Source organism: Monodon monoceros, unplaced genomic scaffold (assembly GCF_005190385.1).
Source record: "Monodon monoceros isolate NGI ecotype Baffin Bay Population unplaced genomic scaffold, NGI_Narwhal_1 Super_Scaffold_1, whole genome shotgun sequence".
Taxonomy (NCBI): Eukaryota; Metazoa; Chordata; class Mammalia; order Artiodactyla; family Monodontidae; genus Monodon; species Monodon monoceros.
In genome coordinates this window covers 83,599,825-83,625,258 of record NW_021703765.1, presented here as the reverse complement: position 1 = coordinate 83,625,258, position 25,434 = coordinate 83,599,825, and the positions used below count along the sequence as shown (strand labels likewise).

The following is a 25,434-nucleotide window of genomic DNA, read 5'->3' as shown; positions in this document are numbered from 1 at the left end:
ATGTGCGTCTGCTTCTTTTCTGTCATATTCACTAGTTTGCTGTATTTTTATTTATTTATTTTTTTTGCTGTACGCGGGTCTCTCACTGTTGTGGCCTCTCCCGTTGCGGAGCACAGGCTCCGGACGCGCAGGCTCAGCGGCCATGGCTCACGGGCCCAGCCGCTCCGCGGCACGTGGGATCTTCCCAGACCGGGGCACGAACCCGCGTCCCCTGCCTCGGCAGGCGGACTCTCAACCACTGCGCCACCAGTGAAGCCCCAGTTTGTTGTATTTTTAGACTCCGCCTATAAGTGATACCACACAGTATTTGTCTCTCTCCGGCTGACTTATTTCGCTTAGTGAAATAAAGCAGCGGGAATGCATTCAGAACGCTTTTGAATCCGGTAAGGTTTTTTTCCCCTCTCCGAGATTTTAATTCAGCTAATAACTCTTGCAGTTGCAAGCCACAAACAGTTGAAAGTTCTGATATTAGGAACCCTGGAGCAGTGACATGACACCAGAGTAGCAGCATATCAGTACTTTAAAATACTCCAGCATGTGCATATATATCTGAGTCACTTTGCCGTACACCTGAAACACAACATTGTAGATCAACTCTACTTCCATTTAAAAATTAAATTAAAAAACAAAATAAAAAGAGGGACCCAAAAACAAAAGAAAAAAATCCATATGAAGAAAAATAAAATACCCCAGTACGCCATAATACTAAAGTTTTGACACTCTTACTGCGATGACTACCACGCCCTTAGCCAGACTCTCTTTTCCAAAATGTCCGGATAGAAAGGGACCGTGTGTCACAGGGCCACTTATGCACGTGTCATATTGTTTGCAACAGACGAAGCTGTGATGTGGGGAAACTCGAACACTAAGATGACTTTTACATGGTTGAAAACATGGAACAGAAGAGGCAGGACGTGGTCAGAAGGACTCTGCTTTTCTCTGTTCACAGAACTGGAATCAATTTTATGTTTAAATGTTTCCCACAACAGTCAAATCGTTCTCAAATGTTTCGCAGAAGCCGGGCTGCCTGGCAACCCAGATGTGTTCTGGGGGGGCTGGGGAGGGGCCCCAGGCAGGAAACGTTATTTCTTTACTTCTTCCCAAGCAGAAAGAAAATTGTTCCTTTTCTCTATTCCAGCAGAATACATTTAAAACGACAAGCTGGAGAAAATGAAAACAAACCTTTCCTGGGGAGGCCTTCAACAGGGAAGGCATTTTCAACACGAGTGTGGGAAAATGAGTCTCCAGAATTTTCTGAATTAGCTCCAAATTGGCAGTCGAGGCAAACACCATCCTGTTGGACGGTCTTCTCTGCTTCAGGGGGAGTCTGGGGACTGTGCAGTCATTCTCGAGGGTTCTACTTGACCCTGCAGATTGAGGCTCCAGTGGAAATGAAGAGCCAACAATTATCCAGGGCAAGCCACGTATCTGGAAATTGCCTTTGAGCGTTTTTTGTATCCTCAGACACAAAAGGGATCAGGCAAAAAACCCCACACTCCCTAATACTCAATTATAACCGCACACACACAGGCTGCGCTCAGAAATTAGTGGAATGGATTTGAGGGTGCAGGTCTGGACTCCCCCAACAGAGAAGGGTTTATCCTTCATGTAGCGAAGGCACACATTCTTATTCATAGCATGTCCTTCCTGCCGGGGGATGGAGCAATTCAGAAGAACCAAGGATGCCACAGTGGAAGGCTCTGAAATACAGCGAGTGGCCCATCTTCTCTAGGGTGGGTTGAAGAATGGCCCTTCTCCCAATTCATGTCCATCTAGAACCTCAGAAGGTGACCTTATTTGTAAACAGGGTCTTTGCAGATGTAAGTAGTTAAGGATCTCAAAAATGAGATCATTCTGGATTGGGGTGGGTCTTAAATCCAATGACTCGTTTCTTTTTTTTTTTTTTTTTTGTAAATTTTTATTTTATATTGGACTACTGTTGATTTCCAATATTGTGCTAATTTTGGGGGTACGGCAAAGGGATTCAGTTGTACGTATACATGTATCTGTTCCTTTTCAAATTACTTTCCCATTTAGGTTGTTACAGAATATTGAGCAGAGTTCCTTGTGCTATACAGTAAGTCCTTGTTGGTTATTCTAAATATAGTAGTGTGTATATGTTAAACATCCAATTTATCCCTGTCCCCCTTTCCCCTTTGGTAGCCATAAGTTTGTTTTCTACGTCTGTGAGTCTGTTCGTTTTGTAAATAAGTTCATTTGTATCGCTGTTTTTAGAGTCAGCTTATAAGTGGTATCACATGATATCTGAATGACAGGTTTCTTTATAAGAGAAAAGAGAGGGCAATTTGAGACACAGACATAGAGGAGAAACAGATGGAAAATTGACGTGAAGACAGGGGTAGAGAGTGGAGGGATGTGACCACAAGCCAAGGAACCCTAAAGGCTGACAGCAGCCACCAGCGTCTGAAAGAGCCAAAGAAGCGCTCTTCTCTAGAGGCTTCAGAGGGAGCACGGCCCTGCCGCTGTCTTGATTTCAGACTTCTGGCTTCCAGAACCGTCAGAGAAAAAACTTCTGTTGTTTAAGCCATCCAGTTTGGTGCCATTTGTTACAGCAGCCCCAGGACACTAAACCACTCTACTTTGAGCCCTGACTTATGGATCAAGAGATGCAGCATGGCAACCCGCAGACCCAAGCAGGTCCCCAGGCCTGCACGGCGATGGCTGAAAAGTCATTCTGTTTGAAAGACTGTACATAAACCCTGCGTTTCCAGCTGGTCTTCAAGACCAGTAAACCTGGTTGTCATGGTCTTGGGCTCCAGAGCCGCAACAATTGCTGGGAGTTGAGAAGAGGCTGCTCCCTTTAGAAATGCACGTGAAAAAAAAAAAGAAACACACGTGATCCCCCTCTTGCTGCTTCCCTACCGGTCCCATCATCTGGCCCATCCGACTGGCCATTGCGTGGAAGTGGAGAACTGTGCGGACATAATATACTGCCCTCGCTGGATCAAGTGTTGATCTGGGGCGGTCTCGGGGGCTGGTTAATTGAGATTATGGGGGCTGCTAAGGCCCTCTTAGCACTCGCCCACCCCCTGCATACAGCTGCACGTGTCTATATTCCCTGGCTAGCCCGTATAGACGTCTGATGTAAGCCAGCCCATCCCTGCTTTGGCCATTCTCATTCATCCGAAACGTTGAGGCGGCTTCTCATCGAGACATGGTACAAAGCATAAGAAACGCTTTAGTGTCCGTGGGAAAGATTCAACCGGGCACGATCCTAAGAATGTTGCCAAGTGTGGGAAAGGCAACTGAACATTTGATCCCTTGAGGGAAAGAGCCTCAGTTAGACTAGAGTTTTATTTTTTTTAATTCGTTCCATGTTTAATATGTGGTTAAGTTTGGAGGCAAGAAAGAAAGGTCAAGACAAATCATCTTTTCTATCACACACACCATCTGCTGGGAGATATAATGGGATGGCCAAAAAGTTCGTTCGGGCTCTTCCATACCATCTTACAATATATCCCTATATATACATATAGATTATACTTATATATAGTTTCTTTATATATATAATTATTTACAGATGTTTATATATAATACATATGGTTTATTTATATATCTGGCTTATTTCTATCTTGTATATATGGTTTAGTTTTGTATATCGTATATTTTTAAAGTATACAATTCAGTGGTGTTCGGTACATTCACAAAGTTGTACACCCACCTGCACCATCTAATTCCAAAATATTTTCATCCCTCCAGAAAGAAACCCCATACCCTTAGCAATCATTCCCCACTGGCCATCTATTTCACTGGGTCCTGGCAACCGCTACTCTACCGTCTGTCTCTATGGACTTGCCTATTCTAGATATTTCCTATACATAGAATCGTACCACACATGGTCTGTTGTGTCTGGCTTCTTCCACTCGGTGCCATGTTTTCAAGGTTCATCCACAATGGTAGCCCGTATCAATACTTCATAACTTTCTACGGCCATATTCTATTCCATTGTAGGAATATACCACAATTCACTTATTCATTCATCCATTGATGGAACGTTTGGGTTTTCTCCATGTTTTGGCTATTGTGAATAATGCTGCTATGACCATTTGTGTATTTTGCGTACTTGTGTATAATTAAGTGTAAGTAGACTTAGTAGTGAAGCTGCGTGATGGGCTTCAGTCTATTAGGAGAGAGATGCCCCGTGAATCCCACCATCCACCCACCAGGGGCATCCTGAGACTCTGCCCTCTGCCCTGCGCTGGTTAGGAACACAATTTGTCTGTAAAAGATGAACCTCACAAAATCCTTGTAGACTTGGAGAGAGCCAGGCTCTGCACTCTACCTGCATTCCCTTGTTATACGCTGAGGTTCTAGAAATACATCCACCTACAGATCTCATCCTGCTTAAAGAAAAATAATACTTCCCTAACATTCTTCTTCCTTTAGCACAGCTCCTTAAAAGCTTCTTGCCTGACTGCACCCTTCATCCTTGTTGTTTATTTATTGGGAAGACGCTGGGAACACAGAGCAGCACTTAAATGCACATGACGTCATGTTGATTTGGCTGGGGGACATTAGTTATTAACAAGAATGACTGTGCATATACCTCTCAGCCACACCAGAACAGAGGTAATGAATCAGTAGGGTCCCACATCCGATAGCCAGGAAGGAACAGAACGATACCCCTTGAACCCCAGCGGAGGGCTGCCTCACGACTTACTCCCTTAATTTGTGATCCTGCCTCTACAAAGCAAGGGCTCTTCAGACTGGATGCCTGGCACAGCGTCATCTTTCTTCTACTCCTTCTTTATTCTTCTGGGAGGATTACATCGTGACTTCACCATGTTTTACTTAAAAAGGAAAAGTCACCTCTTAGGATTTAAACCCTGAAGGCTCCATGATCAGCACTGATACACAAACCCTACCCAGAAAAGGACAAAGCAGCCATGCAAACGGTTGTTCTGTGGTCAGCTCTTCTGGAGAGAAAGAGATGGAAAGATTTCTATTTCTGCTCGTGGGGGTCATGACTTGTTCTGAAGAGTCAGCTACCTTTGAGGGGAGGCATGGTGGCCGGACCACCGGCTGACAGGACTTGGGATAACTACCTGAGCTCGACAGAAATCCAGAAATACATGGAATCCAAGACAGGTGATGTCAAGTATCTTGTTTTCTCTCTTCCTCAGTCACCTGTGAAATAGTCTGGATCCTTTGGTTTTTAATTGATTATACTGATCAGACACTTAACTCTAGATGGGGAGGGAACAGAATGAGGGAGTACACTGTCAGAAGAGAAACTGAGGAAATACGGTCTCAGCAGCTTTTGACTTTGGTCAGACGCCTAGGATGAGCCAGACCGTTTCTTCATTTCCCACCCAAATCTCCGCACAGACCATCCAGATATCCATACCCTCTGCACATCAAAGGTGTAGACCAGTGGCTGTCAACTGGGGTGATTTTGTCCCTCAAGGGATATCTGTCAATGTCTGGAGACAATTTGATTGTCACAACTGAAGAGAAGGTACCACTGCTAGTGGGTGGAGGCCAGAGATGCTGCTAAACATCTTACAATGCACAGGATGGCCTCACAACAAAGAATGATCTGGCTCCAAATGCCCATCTTGCGGAGGTTGAGAAATCCTGGCGTAGACTAAACCAGTTGGTACGCTACTTATGTTCTTTTTCATTATGAGACTCGAGATAGGACGATTTGCTATGTGTAAGCTCATGGTAGCAGCATAATGTAATCCTATAAAGAGGAAAGACTCTTTATGACTCTCTTAGCATCCCTAATTCCAATCACAAAGTTGCGGGGTTCTGAATTAGTTACACTCGGAGGAGGACATCCCCCGACCGTTTCTGTGAATTAGGGATTTCAATTAAGCAAGCTTATTTTAAAAGGGAGAGGACCAGTGAACCACTGCCTTGGCTTCTTTAGGGATCAATTTCAGTTGCTTCCTGCTAAGATCAGAGGTGCCACGGTGTCCCCTAATCTTCCCTTCAAAGACCTGCAAGGTAAAGAGTGATCTACCTGCCTAACACCTGCAACTTGAGATAATGTGAACGTTGGTCCCAACACAGGGAGTAATTCCGCAAACCCAGTCTAAGATTGAGCTTTGAGTAAGAAGTGCGGTCCTCAGCATCCCGGGTTGTCAGCAGCATTCAGGTACGTGGAGATGGCATCGGGAATTGTCAGGACTGATGACCCCAATTGTCAATATGTTTTGAAAACCCTCGGAATAGGGAATAATGCTTATGCTTGCCGTAAGGAATCTTGATATTATTTCAAGAAGATTCAGTTAGTAAGTCATGAAGGAAAACATCCATGAAAAGGCACATCATGGTATAAATTTGACATTAGGTATTTGCTTTTGCATCGATTCAATAAATGTTTACTAGTCCTTGACTACTGGGTTGGCCAAAAAGTTCATCCAGGTTTTCCTGTTAACATCTTCTGGAAAAATCCGAATGAACTTTTTGGCCAGCCCAATATGTGCTAAGCTGTATCCCAGGGTACAAGGGACTGATACCCATGGAACTGACCTACTTAGAAGTATCTGTAAAACATATCCAGTTGGGTATTTTACTTTACGTTGGCCATTATTTTATGTTTCTATTTTTCCAAAATAGGTTTCTAAAATAACGTTATATCCACAGGAAACAAAGCTTCAACCTCCACACCTTGACTGCATCTCAGGAACCAATCTGATCACAAAGCAGGGATGGCCCTTGAATTAAATGCACGACTAACTAATGAAATGCAGGTGGCTTCCTCGAGCCCATGGAAGAGAGTATCGTTTGTGAAAACGATCTCAGAAAGGAGGCTTAGGCCAAGTGTCCATGTATGTTATTGGTCCTATAAAAATTCCCAAGAAGTTTGGGTTGTCTTCAAGCATCATAGCCTTGTCGGCAAAGCCATCTTCCAGGGAGGCAATGGAGAATGTCTTTGGATTTCACGGTCAGGAAGGGTGTAGCAAAGTCCCTCCCCCCCACAAAAAAAAAATCCCCCGTGAATTTCGCAGCTGGGTTCCAGTGATGGGCCAGATGGATTTCTCCTGTGATCGACTGAACCAGTGACCATCACCGGAGACAGCTAGATAAAGGTGGATTTCCACGAGCTGCTACTTTTACTAGGAAGAAAGTGGTGTTTCCCAGACTTCAATAAGCCTCATGCAAAATTCACTATTTTGCCACATCCGTGTACATCTTTTTGTATTTTCTTACTGAATATTTTTTTCCTTAGAATGATTAATTTATAAATTAAAATGAGATACGTTATCTGGAAAGGGAATACCTACTTTACCCACAGCCTTCCCATACCAATCAGGACAGCTGCATCCTTCACACCCAATGTCTTAGAGTCATTCTTTTTTTATTTTTTTTATTTTTTTTTGCAGTACATGGGCCTCTCAGTGTTGTGGCCTCTCCCGTTGCAGAGTACAGGCTCACGGGCCCAGCCACTCCGTGGCATGTGGGATCTTCCCGGACCAGGGCATGAACCCGCGTCCCCTGCATCGGCAGGCGGACTCTCAACCACTGCGCCACCAGGAAAGCCCTTGGAGTCATTCTTGACTCTGTTTCTCCTCCACCTCCTCTCTCTCCCCATGACTCTCATCCGTGGGTGGAAAGATCAGGTAGGCAGAAATAGGGCCACTGCCCTTCCCGGCATCCAGCAACATCCATGTCGTTCTGACCCTCTGTGCTACCAAAGCTCTTGTCGTTATAAAACAATTTTTTTGCTCTTTAAACAAAAGCATGGTGAAGTGAGAATCAATACAGCTTTCAGAACACACCTGGTAGCTGTTGTTTTATGCAAAGCACAATATCCTTTCACTGCTAAAATAGAATTCAATGCTTATGGAAGTTCTGATGGATGTTCAACAGCAACCCTTCATAGAAGCACTTTTATGTGCCAGATACTCTTGTAAGCATCTCACAAATAAATATTAGCCCACTGAATCTTCCCATCCCTATGGCAGTAGGTACCAGAGTCTCATCTGAATTAGGAAACTAAGGCACATGGAGATGAGGCGGCATGCCTACAGTCACAAAGCCAGGAAGCAGACCAGAATTGAGGCCAGCTGGTTGCAGGACCTGTGTTCTCCCACATCATGCTCATCTTTGTGATGAAAAATACAGAAAACAGCTTCTCCTCTCCAGTGAACCAGGTCTGAGTGTCCCACCTGCAGCGGAAGGCCCTGCATCTTACACGTGGGGACCCAGTGGCTCAAGCATACTCACCCCTCAAGCCTGCTGTGCTAAAGAGGGAAGCTAAGGATAAGTACAAGTGGGAAGATACTTATAACTCTGGAATTTTAAAACTTGTTAGCAGTACCATTGATTCCCTGCCTTCTATCCCTCTTTTCCAAAGCTCGGGATTGATATATTTATTTTGCAATAGAAGAACATGACACCAGGGTGCTAACGGACTCAGTGGAAATGAAACTCAAACCTTCCAGATCAGTGTCTTTCCCCATCCAAGGCAGGAGGAAGCAAACCTGGATTCTTTTATCTCATATCTGCTATCCTGGCCCTGCAGTTATAAGGCTGACACTTGCATTAAGACGCTGAGTTTATCCTTCCTCCCCCCCCAAAGGCAGCAGGCACCAGGCTGACCATCCATCAGTACAAATACGATGGGAATTTTTCCCCCAGGGCACAGTTTATATTTTGTAGAAGATGCAGGACTGCCTAACGCCACTGAAAGTGATGCTGTAAAGCCCTTGATCATATCCCAAACCACAGTCAAAGAAGGATCTGGTAAAACTAGTCCACTTAAAAATTGAAAGAAAAAATTATAAGGATGATGACTAGACAGACACTTCAGAAGAGAATTATTCGAATCCAAAGGACTAAGAAATGCCTCAAGAAACTTATTAAAACCCTTGACAATGGACCATTCTTATTATCAGACAACAAAATTTAAACCAAAGGGAAATATGCTATAAGACGCCATCATTCTATTTTGCGAATATTTTCCCCAGCAACTCAAGCAACACGTGGTTAATTTTTTATTCTAAAAAGAACCAAAGCATAGCTGCAATTACAACCTAAGTCCTTCTTAACGATACCAGACAAAACCTGCTATTTATCATCCTTATCTTTTAAACAAATCTCAAGCAAATAGTTTTTCATTTTTATGAAATCCTGGGCCACATTTTAAGAGGATTTGCTTCAGGTGGCTTCCCCCCCCCCATTATTAGTTATCCTCGGACAACAGGCGCTCCTGATCTAAACCTTAGAATCACTGTGCAGAGAAAGAGCCCATTACAAGTTTGGGGTGATTTGCTGAACCAACAGAGGTGATTGTGATGGTAGGTGGGTTGTTCTGTAGTTGTTTCAATTTAGTTTTCTTTTTTCTTTTTTTATGAGATGGAATACCTCTGCTGAAGAATCTTCTGTTGGGCAGACTCCCTGAATCATTACTAAACTATACTCACAAACTGGGGTTTTCCCACCGCTAACTGGCAAGATTTAACCCCACCAAAAAAAAAAAAAAGATACTTATCCTTGGCTTTTTTTTTTCACGTTTACACCCCAAGTGAGATATGCCTATGTCTTTTCTTGGGCCCCCTGAACATATACTTGGCCATGCAACCAAGTATTTGTACATGTATTAAAAAAATCTGAAGCTTAAAAAAAGTCCTATCCTTCTGCCAATTCAAAGGTAATGCAAGGTCAGAAGACAGTGGGTAAGTTAGTCTTGTTTCTTAGGGGTGCAATTCCGGCCCTCATTCTCCCACCCCCTAATATACAGCGAAGCTGCTGAAAGCCTGTGGCCGGGTGCAGAATGTGGCTTCTACTCTGAAGCCGGAGCGGCCCTGAAGGTGGTGAAGATGGAGTCTTCTCAAATCTGCACCCCACCTTCCCGTCCGGCATCACCGTACGCACACCCCAGACTACAGTGGGCACCTACCTCAAGATGAAGAAGTCCACGGTGGAATTGCTGGCCACGGTGACATAGGCAGTGACCACGTCTCCTTGCTTGGCCGGCCGGGAGGGCAGCCAGACGGCCACGTTGCCATCCAGGCGCAACTCGCTGAGCTGGGCGCTGTCCTGGACCCGGTAGAGGCCGACGGCGCCGATCCTCTGCAGGTGGGACGTGCTTTCCTCCAGCCCGTCCTTCCCGGGGCGGATGGCATTGCCCTTCCGGACGTCGCCGCCCGCACAGTCTCCGCGCTCGTCCCCGGGCTGCAGGGCGTAGTAGAGCTCCACGGGGCTGCCCTCGGGGGGCTCGGGCGACTTCTTCCTCCAGGCCATCACCGTGGGGGGCCCGAACCAGCCGGCTGGGAGCTCCAGCTGCGCCACGCACAGCCCCAGGGCCCCCTGCAGCCGGCAGGTACCCCTCACCTCCCGGGTCTCCCGGAAGGCGAACACCCGCAGGCAGGGCAGCCTCTGCGCGGGGCCGGCGTCGTCCCAGTCCCTGCCCACCACGTGGAAGAGCACCTGCACGCGGGGCCGGCTCAGGGAGACCTTGTCTCGCAGGATGTGCGCTTTCAGCTTCCAGTTGAAACTAACCTTGTCGGTGGGACCCAAAAAGTCTGGAGTCGACATCAGGTCCGGGGGCACAACCTTTTCCACCGAAAACGGCCCATAGCTGGCATTTAAGATCGGGGGCCGCCTGGCTTTGTAGGGGAAGAAGGACTCGACTCGGGACTGCAGGCTGGAGTTGCGTGTCAAGTCCTGGTTGGTCTCCTTCAGGAAGAAGGAGGTCTCCGCTCTGAGCACGTGGTAGGTCACGGGCAGATAAGGGGGCAGCGAGGAAAACCTCTGGATGTTGTCTGTGACCCCACGGCCCTCGATCACTGCAGGGGGGAAAGAAAAAAGAAAAAGACAAAGATGGGGTTATTCTGGGCTCCTTAGAGGTCACTTAGCAACGAGGGGTAATTGACGAGCAATTTAGAAACGAGGGTAAACACTCCGCAGTCCACTTGGCTAGGATTTTCATGTTTCTTCGATCAGCCAGTAAATGACTACATGCTCCGAAAATTACCTGCGTGTATTAGGTCGAAACCTACGAAAGGGAGATTTTTGTCCATTAAGAATTGTTGAACAGTGGCAACTTTATGGAGTCTGATCTAATGCTGGCAAGTGTGGGAGTGTAAAGTGGGTGTATTTATTAATAACTTGCATGAGTTTCAAACATTTTTAATGACACTGGTACATGAAGAGAAAACCAGACCAGTGGAAGGGAACAGTTCATAAATAAGCCCCTGTACATCTAGACATTTCGTATGTTTTAAAGGTGGCACCACAAATCATGAGGCAGAGACAGACTTTAAATGGTACTAGGACAACCGACCAGCCGTTTGGCAAAAAGATACAATTAGGGCCATACCTCACACCATACACAAGCATGAACTTCAAATGGATCAGTGATCTAGATGTAAAAAAAATGACATTTTTTCACTACTGAATGAAAATGTGATTTCCTCTATAACCTGGGTCTAGGGAAAGCTCTCTAACGATAACCCAAATGCCGAATGCAATTAAACAGTGATAAACATGCCTGTCTAAAAAATTTACAAGACCTTGCTCATAGCCAAAAATATAAAGTCGAAAGAAAAAGGGCAACCTGGGAGACACTGCAAACTGCTCACTTACGGTGCTCAACTCAGCCTGCAGGTGGGTTCTGTTTGGTCCACGGTATTTTAAAAGATGGCTATGAATGGGAACCTTTTTTAAAAACTGGGGAGTATCTGGGTTTCCAGCTTCTCTGCAAACATGAGAGGAGTGGCAGCATGTAGGCTGTCTGCCCACCCGGCAACGGTAAGAGAACAGACCCAGCAAACCACCTTGCTCAGTACCATTTCCTGCTGGACCCTCAGGAGCACCTGAGTTTAAAAGCACCAGTTAGGGGGCCTCCCTGGTGGCGCAGTGGTTGAGAGTCCGCCTGGCGATGCGGGGTACGCGGGTTCGTGCCCCGGTCCGGGAAGATCCCACATGCCGCGGAGCAGCTGGGCCCGTGAGCCATGGCCGCTGAGGTCCGGAGCCTGTGCTCCTCAGCGGGAGGGGCCACAGTGGTGAGAGGCCCGCGTACCAAAAAAAAAAAAAAAAAAAAAGAATACTGAAAGCACCAGTTAGAATCTCCAGCCAGGTAAGTCAATGTACACTGGAGGCTGGAGGTTCAACACTGAGCCAGGGAAAAGCAGCACATCGCTCCCATCTTCCTGTCTTTCTCTGTTCATCACCCACATTATTAGCAGTACAACCAGCTGCCTCCTTGCTGATTGAAGGTTGCCCTCTAAAGCTTCCCCGTGGGTTGATACTTACATTGCCGGGGACTCGCTGCTCGCCCAGGGCACGAGAGGTTACTGTGCCCCAACTGCTAACTTTGCAAAGCCCAGGAAAGACCATCGCCTGGCCCTTGTCTTTCAGAACCAGACCAGAAAACCCACATAAGCCCCCATTCATACACTGAGAGAGAACACGGGCATTCCTCGCCCCTGATGCTCCAACCTGCCCTGCTGTCCCTGCTTCTAACTGCAGCCAGCACAGCCCATCCAGCCTATGGGGCTACCCCATGCCTCTCTCCTCTGGAACTTCCCCTAATCCTCTTCCCGCGGAACACTGGCTAGCAGATCAAAGCTGCCTTTGGTGCTGCAGCCTAACGCCCTTAGGTTGTCAAGGTGGCTTTTCAAAGGAATAGCTTTCTCCCTTGTTCTTCGCCCAGAGGCGTTGTTCTGAGGTCACCGTAACACGGGTACTTTGCCCCTCTCCCTTTAGGGATATTTTACTGCTTCCCTTTTAACCCACTCATTTCAGGACCAGGTTAAAACACTCTCAGAAGACCCTGCATAACATTCTAGAAAAGGTTCTGGCTCTATGTGTTTAAAGAAAATCATTGACTTTTTCTTTTTTAACATCTTTATTGGAGTATAATTGCTTTACAATGGTGTGTTAGTTTCTGCTTTATAACAAAGTGAATCAGTTATACATACACATACGTTCCCATATGTCTTCCCTCTTGAATCTCCCTCCCTCCCACCCTCCCTATCCCACCCCTCTAGGTGGTCACAAACCACCGAGCTGATCTCCCTGTGCTATGCGGCTGCTTCCCACTAGCTATCTATTTTACATTTGGTAGTGTATATATGTCCATGCCACGCTCTCACTTTGTCACACGGATAAAGGATTAATCTCTAAGATTTACAAGCAGCTCATGCAGCTCAATGACAAAAAAACAAACGACCCAATCCAAAAATGGGCAGAAGACCTAAATAGATATTTCTCCAAAGAAGATATACAGACTGCCAACAAACACATGAATGAATGCTCAACATCATTAATCATTAGAGAAATGCAAATCAAAACTACAATGAGATATCATCTCACACCAGTCAGAATGGCCATCATCAAAAAATCTAGAAACAATAAATGCTGGAGAAGGTGTAGAGAAAAGGGAATATTCTTGCACTGCTGGCGGGAATGTGAATTGGTACAGCCACTATGGAGAACAGTATGGAGGTTCCTTTAAAAACTAAAAATAGAACTACCATACGACCCAGCAATCCCACTACAGGGCATATACCCCGAGAAAACCATAATTCAGAAAGAGTCATGTACCACAATGTTCATTGCAGCTCTATTTACAAGAGCCAGGACATGGAAGCAACCTAAGTGTCCATCAACAGATGAATGGATAAAGAAGATGTGGCACATATATACAATGGAATATTCCTCAGCCATAAAAAGAAACGAAATTGAGATATTTGTAGTGAGGTAGATGGACCTAGAGTCTGTCATACAGAGTGAGGTAAGTCAGAAAGAGAAAAACAAACACCATATGCTAACACACATATATAGAATCTAAGAAAAAAAAAAAAAGGTCATGAAGAACCTAGGGGTAAGACGGGAATAAAGACACAGACCTACTAGAGAATGGGTAATCATTGACTCTTTAAGCAGCTTGTAGAATTGTGTCAAACCCAATGGACTAATTACTACATTTAACGCTTTTATTCTGATGTATTCATTCCTCTCCAAAAAAGCTTTTGAACCTTGAAGGGTAGAGATTTAGAGACTCGTTTGGTTGGAAAAGATAGTGGGCCAAGGACTCTCTGAAGGAACAGAGCAAGGATTCTAAGGCCCATCTGTGCAGGGTGTATTCCACAACAGGGAAGCTTGTCAACAAGCTTTCTCATCATTCTTCACTCTTCTTGCACATAAAAATTCCTTTTTTCTCCTTTTTTTGGTCTTTTTACTTTTAAAAAAATCCTAAAAATGAACCTTTTGCTTTGAAGCAAATGCTGAGTTTATTTTCGATAAAATAAAGCTGAAGTGGGCGTGCTGTCCTCTTATCTCTTCTCTTAGGATTCTTCCATTATTTAACTCCCTCTTTATCTTTCGTATGGAACAGAAAGTGCCTAGCTCATACCTTCCTGCTGAACCTAGTTCTGAAGTTTTCCAGTTAATGAGAGATTTAACTCGAGCCAAGAAGAGACAGACATTGTAAAGAAGGGAGTGGGATCTAGTATAGTGGTTAAAGACATGATGTTTGGCTATAGAGATCTAGAGTTGATCTACTCAATACCCATGTGATCTCAGGCAAGTTCTTACCTTGTTGGACAGTTTCAGTTTCCATAGATAAATGGATGGATGGATGGATGGATGGATGGAAGGATGGATGGATGGATGGACGGATGGAAGGATAATGGATGGATGGATGTTTGGATGGATGGATGGATGGATGGATGGATGGATGGATGGGTACACAGGTAGATAGACAGGTGGACAGATTTCATTATATAGGATCTAATAGTACCTGTTGTAGAGCAATTACAAAATGGCTCCCATTCTCCTCCTCTTCCTACACCTTTTGTGTGTGACTTTGCAATTTTCCCTTCAAAATTATGAGCCTATTGCCCCACTCCTTGAATCTAGGTTGGCCTTGAATTTGCTCTTGTCGGCAGAATATGGCAGAAGTGACAATGTGCCAATTCCAAGCTCAGGTTTCCACGAACTCTCTTTTGAATTTCTGCAGAGACCATGTGAAGGACAGCAGTTATTCCAGTGGAGGCCATCCCAAATCAGCCAACCCAGAGCCTGCGGCCACCCCCAAACAAGTGAGAGAGCCCAGGCAAAATTAGCCAAGTTCAGCCAAGACTGGTCACCCCTAGACTCATGAGAAATGAAAAGTGAACTAGGTCTCTAAATTTGGAGGTGGTTTTTTTATGCAGCAACACCTGTTGGGGTAACTCATAAATATCAAGAGATTACCAAGGATAAGAAACTAAACAAATACAGTGACACCAACATGAGACTCCCTCCTCCTCGAGGGAATTAGAGTAATTCAAACAGAACTGAAAAGGGAATCACTTTCTCACTGGTAAGACTCAAGTGGTTTCCCACCTCGTAGGTGTACCTGCAATACCCAACTTCATAGACGCTCATGAAAACGGCCCCCCTGGAGCTGTGCTAGGCCCGTCTGCACAGCCACCATATGGATCTCCCAAGCTCATCTCACATTTTGGGGAGCCCTCATCTAGCAGATTAAGGGACCCGTGGTGGTTACCAGCCGTTGTGGTATTTCTCTCCTGGCGCTCTATCTGCTGATTGCAAGGAAACCATCGCACGGTTGCCGTGACCTAGTGAAACACAGACAGATATCCACCCTCTAATTCTGGTTCACCCGCTCATAGCAGCGTCTCCTAGAAAGATAGGATTGTTGAGTAATTTTTACCCATCTGAAACAATACCCCTGGAAAAGTCCGATGCTGTCTGCCTCCGGACGTGGAGCGGGGAAGAGGAGAGAAGCTGACAGCTGCACCTCCGCATCTGGCCTCCCAGCTGACAGCACGTTCATTTGCTGTCTCCCTTCCTGTTTATCCATTTTCTTTATCTGTGCTTGCCTGTCAGTGTCGGGATATCGTGTCCTCCACCAGTCGCTCATCAGAGAACTCTACTGCAAAGCTGCCTGCCGGAAATTGAGTTTTTGAGATTCTGAGACAGTGGACGCGGGAGGTGTCCATGCCACTTAGCACCCAGACAGAACACCACCAGGGAAATGACCCTTCGGCGAACATCATGCGATGCTCGCTTTGGGATGTGCTGACCGAGATGGATTCTTTAGCATTGATTCTCTCTGAGCTGTGACATGAAGGATGGGTTGGATCTCGGGAGGGTGAGTGGAATAGGGGAAGGATCCTTGGAAGGGGGGTGCGGAGCACAGCACCAGGAAAGGGTCAGTGGAGGGAAAGCTCAGGAGCTGGGTGTGTGAGGAGTGGGAAGTTGGTCTAGGAAGCGGGGCCGGGGCCCGCTGTTGCCCTGAATGTGGTAAGCGATGGATGCTCGTGTGGTACTTTGGTGAAAATGCTAGGTCCCGGTTTCCTTGTCAATTAAATAAGCTACAAGCAAACCCCGCTGGAATACTCCAGAGGCACAAGTGGTGCTGCTTTAGGATGTGCAAAGGTCCTTCCTAAAGAGTATCAGAGGTTCTCAACTAAGGGTGACTTCGCACCCTGGAGATGCCTGGCAACGTCTACAGGAGATATTTTTGATTTTCACAGCTGGGTGCTACTGTCACCTAGTGGGGTGAGGCTAGCGATGCTGAGAACATCCTACAATGCACGGGACAGCCCCCCCCGGCACAAAGAATCGTCCAGTCCAAAACGCCGGTACTGCCAAGGATGAGAAACCCTGATCTAGCTCGATTCACAGCAGGTGTTCAGAGGTTTGTCACAGATGCAAAAGGGCCAGGAGGAAGGATTGTAACCGAACCCTCTCCAGCCCAGTGAGAGGAATGCATCCCAGTGGTTAAGAGCATTCCCAAAGCCAGACCACATCCAAAAATGAACCCCTGTCCCCAACGTACTAGGTAAGTTTTTGGTTTTTTTGCAAATACCTTAAACTTTTGAGTTTGAGAATCTTCATCTTTAAAGTGGGAATCATATCAAAACCAATTCCCTTAGAGCAATAAAGAAAGTACCCAGCACCTAGAACACGCCTAATAATTGGGGAGCAGTTTCTGTTCCTGTTATTATCATTATGATCATTACCATTATTTCAATCCTGTTGATAAGTTATAGTAAAAAGGTTTTCAGGCTATAGCAACATGAAAAAAATAGGTGATGATTATAATTCGTAAAAAAAAAAAAAAAAGTTGGGTGACAGCCATGTGAGAAAAGAAATCTGCAATCAAGAGGGGTGGGCTCTTGTCATAACTTCAATGACCTGTTCCGACATCTCCAGTTTACCTGTATGATATCAGAAACCTACGACACAGAAGCCTGCCTTTCCCCACAAGCCTCAAGAAAAACCCTGATTGGACTTTCCTTCCAAGTCATCGCAGCTCACTTGAAACACAAGCCGGCCTGAGTACTTGGAAGGTTTTTTTCTCTCCCCCCACCATGTGTGATTTATTAACATTAGCGAGACACAAAATGTCTGATAAATAGGGCACATTGTTACTTTTCTTCTTGAAACAAAAGGCACCTTGATAAATGGATTATTTGATTTCAATGCCTCTTCTGAACAAACCTCCCCCCAGTACCCTCTGCTGAAATTACATAGTGTGGTTTGCAATTTCGAAACAGTAAAACTCTCCTTTAAAGGAGCAGGTACTTATATTCCCCTTGGAGGCCATGGGGGGGGTATCCCCCCCCCATTCTCTGGTTAAAGTCCATAACCACTCTCAGGCACTCCTCAATCAGTCCCCTGGAAGTAGAGCAAAGGAGACATGCCTTTCAAAGACAAACTCTCTAAAACACCCAGAATCTCGGTCTTTATCAGCATGAGAATAGCGCCTTGGGTAGGCACAGAGGGAAATATTTGCTATGCAAAGTTCTAAATCTAAAATGCAGTCTTTTTTTTTTTTTTTTTTGGTACACGGGCCTCTCACTGTTGTGGCCCCTCCCGTTGCGGAGCACAGGCTCCAGACGCGCAGGCTCAGCGGCCATGGCTCACGGGCCCAGCCGCTCCGCGGCATGTGGGATCTTCCGGGACCGGGGCACGAACCCGCGTCCCCTGCATCGGCAGGCGGACTCTCAACCACTGCGCCACCAGGGAAGCCCCTAAAACGCAGTCTTTTAACTGGGCTGCAATTGGCAAATGGCTTGATCTTGGCAAACGGCCCACAAGGCCGATCCCTCCTCCTCCATCCCTGCAATGTGGCTCAGACCCCAGGTCCACGAGGGGCTCCAACTGGCTCAAGACAGAGCTCCCCCGTGAGACGATGTACGTATTAGTTTCCTATTGCCGCCGTAACACATTACCACAGCTTAGTAGTGTAAACCAACAGCAAAAAAATATTTATTTATAGTTCTGGAGGTCAGAAGTCTACCATGAAGGGGTCGGCAGGGCTGCGATGCCCCGGGAGGCTTCAGGGGACAATCACTTCCGAGCCTTTTCCGTTTGTTAGAGGTGCCTGCGTTCCGTGGCTCCTGGCCACTTCCTTCCTCTCTCTTCAAAGCCAGCAGCTTCTCTTCTCTCTGACCCCCGGCCTCCGTCTTGTAAGGACCTTTGTGGTTTTATCGGCCCATCTGGGTGATCCAGGACCATCTCCTCATCTCAAAATGTTCAACTGAATCCCATCTGCTAAGTCCCTCTTGCCACATAAGGTCACACATTCACAGGCTCTGACAACTGAGGAACAGACGGGGGCGGACAGTGGTATTGTTCAGCTGACCAGAGATGGCATTCGGGGTGTTGGCAGAGGCAGAGTTGCTTATCACAGTGACTAGAGGGAAGAATACCACTGATGTGTAGAGAGCGGGGTCCAGCTCTGCTGGATGCCCTGCAAGGCCTGAGATGGTCCCAGGCAACAAATAATTGCCCAGGCCCTGCATGACTTCTGACTGTCCCACTGGACACTCACAAAGGTGAGAAACCTATTAGGACGACCCAAGCCAAGAACCTATCTCCACTAAAAATTCCGGGAGGGGCAACAATGGAACCTGTGCATTTGCCAGTATTGCAGTTACTGGGGTGCATATTGTACTTATTTATTTTTGGCTGCATTGGGTCTTAGTTGCTGCACGCGGGCTTTCTCTAGTTGCAGCGAGCGGGGGCTACTCTTCGTTGCGGTGCACGGGCTTCTCACTGCGGTGGCTTCGCTTGTTGCGGAGCACAGGCTCTGGGCTCACGGTGTTCAGTAGTTGCGGCACGTGGGCTCAGCAGTTGTGGCTCATGGGCTCAGTAGTTGTGGCACACAGGCTTAGTTGCCCCGCGGCATGTGGGATCTTCCCGGACCAGGGCTCGAACCCGTGTCCCCTGCATTGGCAGGCGGATTCTTAACCACTGCACCATCAGGGAAATCCAGATTGTACTTTGATTTCATGAAACTTTACTAAAAACTTGTTTACCCTTTTGGCAAATTACATGAGCAATGCCCTATCTGTCTGTGAAATCCAACTTGCCCAAAGAGCTATACCAGCCTGCATGTGTGGCTGACACATCCATGCTGACGCTAAGTACACGGGCGAGTATCTGACGACTTCATTTGACCTTCCCTATATGTACACATATTAAAATATTATTTTCCTATCCATTACTTTGGTCATATTTTTCATCTCTAGAACAGGGCACTAGACTGATTTGTTTTTAATTATGTATATAGACAGTTTACAAGACTATGAATTTAATTTTATGATCTATAAAGCTAAGGGTTGAGAACCACTGGTCTAATCCAGGGGTTGGCACATTTTTTTCTTGAAGAGAATATAATAAACACCTTAGGCTTTGCAGCCTTAGAAGCAAAATCAATGTTACAAAGGTACTTATATAGCTATTTTAAATGTAACCATTTACATTTTTACTTTTTACCATTCTTACATGTTTACATCACCCTGACTCAGCCTGTGGGCCGCACAAAAATCGGTGGTGGGCTGGATTTGGCCCATGGTCTGATATTTGCCAGTCCCTGGTTTAAACCACACAGGGTAATTCCAGATCTGTCTCCAGTAGCTGGTTCAGTTCTGCACAGGCCCAAACCCGTGGTTCCCACATAGGGGCAATTATGCCACCTGGGGACCGTCTGGAAATGTCTGGAAACAATTTTTTTCTGGATGTAGCTGTTTTTTTAAATTTTTAATTTTTTCAATGTATTTTTCTAATTGGGGTAACACTGACTTACAATACTATGTAAGTTTCATGTGGCCAACATTGTATGTTTACTTCTGTATACACTACAGCACGCTCACCACCGAAAACTGGTTTCCATCCATCAGCACACAGTCAATCCCCTTGATCCATGTAGCAGCCCCCCCCACTATTTTTTTTTTTTTTTTTGCGGTACGCGGGCCTCTCACTGCTGTGGCCTCTCCCGTTGCGGAGCACAGGCTCCGGACGCGCAGGCTCAGCGGCCATGGCTCACGGACCCAGCCGCTCCGCGGCACGTGGGATCTTCCCGGACCGGGGCACGAACCCGTGTCCCCTGCATCGGCAGGCGGACTCTCAACCACTGCAAGCCCCCTCTCCCCCTGGTAACCACTACTCTGTCCTCTGTATCTACGTATTTGTTTTTGTTTGGTTTGGTCTGTTCACTTACTCTGATTTCATGTTGCTTGGTTGGTTGGTTGCTTGGTTGGTGGGAATGTAAACTGCTGTATCCACCATGGAAGACAGTACGGAGAGTCCTCAGAAAATTAAGAATAGAGCTGCTATATGATCCAGCTATCCTACTTCCGGGTATTTATCCAAAGAATACAGAAACACTAATTTGAAGAGACATCTGCACCCCTATGTTCATTGTGGCACTCTTAACAACAGCCGAGATATGGAAACAACCTAAGTACCCATCAGTGGGTAAATGGATAAAGAAGATGTGGTATCTATACATCTATCTATAGAGATAGATATTGACGTCTATGTAGATATCTATGTACCTGTGTATCTACAGATGTTTCTATCTATCTAGATACCTACATATAAGGGAAGACTACCCATCCATAAAAAAGATGAAATCTTGCCATTTGATACAACACAGATGGATCTCGAGAGTATCATGCTAAGTGAAATAAATCAGATGGTGAAAGACACGTACTGTATGATTTCACTCACATGGAAACAGTTCCACTGCCATGGTTGGGGGGTTAGGATGCTACCGGCCTCTAGTGGACAGATGCCAGGGATGCTTCTCAGTGCTTTCCACGCGCAGGATAGCTCCACAGCTCAGAATTAGCTGGTCCCAAAGGTCAATGGCACTGAGGTTGGGAAACCATGCCCTCGGACACTTTGGGCCCAGGAGCTACAAGGGGAGGTTTGCTGGGACTCCTGGGAGAGAAGCCCTCCCACCCTAAGAGAACCGTGGCAGCAAACGCCTTTCTTCCCAGAGGCAAGGGCAAGACCAGTTCACCCCACTAATACTGTCACCCATCCTGAAACTGAGTGAAATCCCGAGACAAAGCCAGGATGGGGGAGGTACAGTGGCGGGATCCTGGGTCTTGACACCAAAGGGGGGGACCACTGAATACACACACCCTCAATCTTGCCTCTCCACTGCCCTTCCTATTATGAGAACCAGTGCACAACCATAAAGGACACGGATTTTCTCTTACTTTCAACGGAAAGCTTCTAAGATGTTACAGACTGGCTTCATCCACTGAGGTGATTTGGCTTCACAGGTCATAGAAAGAAGGGATCGAGACACGTTTTCTGTCAAAGCCCACACAGTAAACATTTTAGGCTTAATGGGCTTATATACTCTGTTTCAACTACCCAACCCTTCTGTTATGCCAAAAGGGCAGCCAGAGACCAGTGTAAACACGGTTGTGCCCGCGCTCCAATAAAACTTTATTGATGGACACTGACATCGGAACTTCATAGAATTATGACGTCAGAAACCTTCTTCTTCTTTAAAATATGCTTTTTCTCCAACCATTTAAAAATGTAAGAGTATTCTTAGTTCACAGGTCATCCAAACGCAGCGGTGGCTGGCACTGCCTGTGAGCCGTTGTCTGCTGACCTCTGACATAGGCGAAGCCTTTCTAAGAGTTGTGTTTCATGCAGATGAGAACTTTCTTGGTGTTTCCTTCAGGGCTCTTTACAATCTGACAGAGATACCAGGTTTATTCATTGATCCAAATGTAAACATGCCTCTTACGATGCCTCCAAGACAGTTTGGAAAAGGATGCCAAAAAAAAAAAAAAAAAAAAAAAGAAAGGTTGGATTCAAACATCGGGAGAGATTTGGAGTTGCATAATGTAAGCATTTACAGCAGAATTTAAATAACTGCATTTGATGTTCACGTAGCGTATGGTTGGTTTGGCAATGTTTTGCTGCATCTATTCAAAGAGAGAAGCATCTGTTTATCACAGATGGTGGTATTATTTATCCTGAGAGTCCCAATTATCTCAATTCATGTAAATAAAAGGGAACAGCATTCCTGTTCTTTATGATGGCTTTTCCCCCTAAAAAATAAAGAGCTTATTTTATTTATTTATTTTTTTTTGCGGTACGCGGGCCTCTCACCGTTGTGGCCCCTCCCGTTGCGGAGCACAGGCTCCGGACGCGCAGGCTCAGCGGCCATGGCTCACGGGCCCAGCCGCTCCGCGGCATGTGGGATCTTCCCGGACCGGGACACGAACCCGCGTCCCCTGCATCGGCAGGTGGATGCTCAACCACTGCGCCACCAGGGAAGCCCAAAGAGCTTATTTTTAATAGAGTCCACATATTTTCTTTCCCACTAATTACAGACAATTTTTAAAAACCCTTCTGTAACCCACTGAGTCATCCTCATTTTTCCCCCAACACGTGAGTCTCCTTTGCCTGCTGGTTAGCATCCGTAGTTTTGACTGGTTGCACCAGTATTTCAGATGGTTATATCAACGAGGAGTCTTAGTCTACAAAGTAGAAAATGCTTTCCTGATGGCTGAGTAAACAAAAAAGAGGAAAGAACCCATCAGAAGATGAAAGCGCTTTCTCTTTCATTATATATAGCTTTTGACTCGTGAAAGAAGACATTGAAACCGAGTTTTCCACAAAGGATGGAGAATTGAGAGGGGAGAATTCTGAACACTCAAGGGGAAAAAAGTCCCTTAGATGGAAGGTGAAACATTAGCCTCATAAAACCTGCATTGTGGATACAGAAGGATGAACATAGCAACACCGACCATCAACAACCTGTAGGTCCAGGTACTGCATCTCAGTCGTTTAAACTTGGAACAGCCCTTTATGTTAAGTACTCTTAGGATCCCATTTTACACACAAGAAGACTGAGGTTCAAAGAGGTTATGTAACCTACCCAAGCATCACCCAGCTAAGAGTACTAGAATCAGGATTTGAACTCAGGACCCACGTGCTCACCTGCTTCAGGACATAAGCTTTCTTTAAGTTCACATCTCTCTCTTCCAGCGATGTTTTTCCTATACAGTGCCAGCTTAGTAAAAATAACAGCAAGAGGGCTATTCACCATCTACGGCTGTGCTGGTCTAGAGATGCTGAATCCCAGCTCGAAAATCAAGTTAACATGGAGGAAAGAAGAGTCAAGAGCTGGAGCCCCTAAATCCAGCCATGCCTAAAGTCAGAGGGTCTCTGGGTGTTTCCGTTCATAGCTTAAGCCCGTCTGAGATGCACTTCCCGTCACTTTGAACTAACTGATCCTCAATGTCCTGTTTTTAATTGATGAGGCCGCTGAGCTTACAACTGTTCTTACTTAATATTGCAGGGGCAAGCCTTCGATCTTGGTCTTAACATTAATCTCAAAAAAAAAAAAACCCCACTCCAACTGGGGGATATTATGAGGAATGCTCTTCACCCAATAAATATTAACTGGGAACCTTTGGTGTGTCTTGCGCTTCCTGGCTTCTGTCGGGAATAATGTGTAGATAAATAAACTACGGTTATCAAGCTCATAGGACTCTAAGCCCAGGAGAGGAGACCGGCCACAGAAGGGAAGAATGACGATGGGTAGAAATAAGGATGCCAATGTGATACAAGAGCTGAGATGTGTTCCTTAGTAACTGTTTAAAAGTAGAAGGTGGTCCTGTGATGAGACAGTGCTTCGGAATTGGCCAGGCTGGGAAGGAAAGTGAGGCAGGCACCTTGGACCCATACTCTGGAGGAGGTGTTTGCACGAGACAGTGATGTTGCAGGGCGAGGGCGCCACATTTTACCACTCTTGAAGTTTCCGATGGCCGGTCCACAGTGATAAGGAAGGCAGACCAACTTTCACTCAGTTTTGTTGTTGCTTTTGAATTTTTTATAGAATGTGGGCGCCCTTCTTGCCTTCTACCAGGGTGTACAGCTGGACCTTGGTGTCGAAGGCTAAGTTTGCAATTGTTCCAGAAAGAGGCACCTTCCTTTGGAAACTCACAAACTTAAAAAGGCATGTACAAAATGAACTTACCTACAAAACGGAAATAGAATCACAGATGTAGAAAACAATCTTATGGTTACCAGGGGTAAGGGGGGGGAGGGATAAATTGGGAGATTGGGATTGACATAGACACACTACTCTATATAAAATAGATAACTAATAAGGACCTACTGTATAGCACAGGGAACTCTACTCAATACTCTGTAATGGCCTATATGGGAAAAGAATCTAAAAAAGAGTGGATATATGTATATGCATAACTGATTCACTTTGCTGTACACCTGAAACTAACACAACACTGTAAATCAACTATATTCCAATAAAAATTTAAAAAATAAAAGGGCATGTACAAGACACAGAAAACAAACTTACGGTTACTAGGGGAAAGGGGTAGGGAAGAACAAATTGGGAATGCAGGATTAACAGATACACACTACTATATATAAAAGAGAAACAACAAGGACCTACTGTATAGCACAGGGAACTATATTCGATATCTTATAATAACTTATAATGGAAAAGACTCTGAAAAGGAATAGACATATACACGTGTATATATATTTAACTGAATCACTTTGCTGTACACGTGAAACACTGTAAATCAACTATACTTCAATAAAAAAGTATGGAGCATATTAGAAAGCCATTGGGGAAGCCCCACCCACAGACCCTTCCCTCTCTGCCCCGGGACAAAAGCCTTAAGCTGAAGAAGAAGGAACAGCAAACCATGCTCCCCAGAGAGCAGGGGTGCTGGGAGAAGGGGAGGGGGCGTGGGGAGAGAAATAGCCTCTACTGCGGGGGAGGGGCAGAGATGCCCCAACTACTAGGCTACGAGAACGAATACTGTGTAGACAATTAGCATTATCACACACTTACACGCAAGTATCATAAAATATTAAAATACTTACATTAAAAATAACTATCAATACTGATATTTATAAAAATTAGCATATATTAATAAACTTCACATAATAATTATGTTAAAATAAGAACAAACTGAAACACACGATTCTACCTTCTATCTATACATACATACAAATGTTTAGGAGAAGTTTTTTATGATAATATCACACTTACAAAAGTGATTTTTTTTTTTTTACAACTTTATTGGAGTATAATTGCTTTACAATGGTGTGTTGGCTTCTGCTTTATTACAAAGTGAATCAGTTATACATATACATATGTTCCCATATCTCCTCCCTCTTGCGTCTCCCTCCCTCCCA

The 25,434-nt window shown here is 45.5% G+C and overlaps 1 protein-coding gene across 1 annotated transcript in view; it reads right to left on the bottom strand.

Annotated features, from left to right (window-relative positions):
* Window positions 1–25,434, bottom strand: part of TMEM132C (transmembrane protein 132C) — a 368,961-nt gene that overhangs the window by 225,605 nt on the left and 117,922 nt on the right. Inside the window, exon 2 of the mRNA XM_029219888.1 lies at window positions 9,875–10,763. Within this exon, the coding sequence (XP_029075721.1) occupies window positions 9,875–10,763 (889 nt within the window). The remainder of the gene's footprint in view (window positions 1–9,874; window positions 10,764–25,434) is intronic.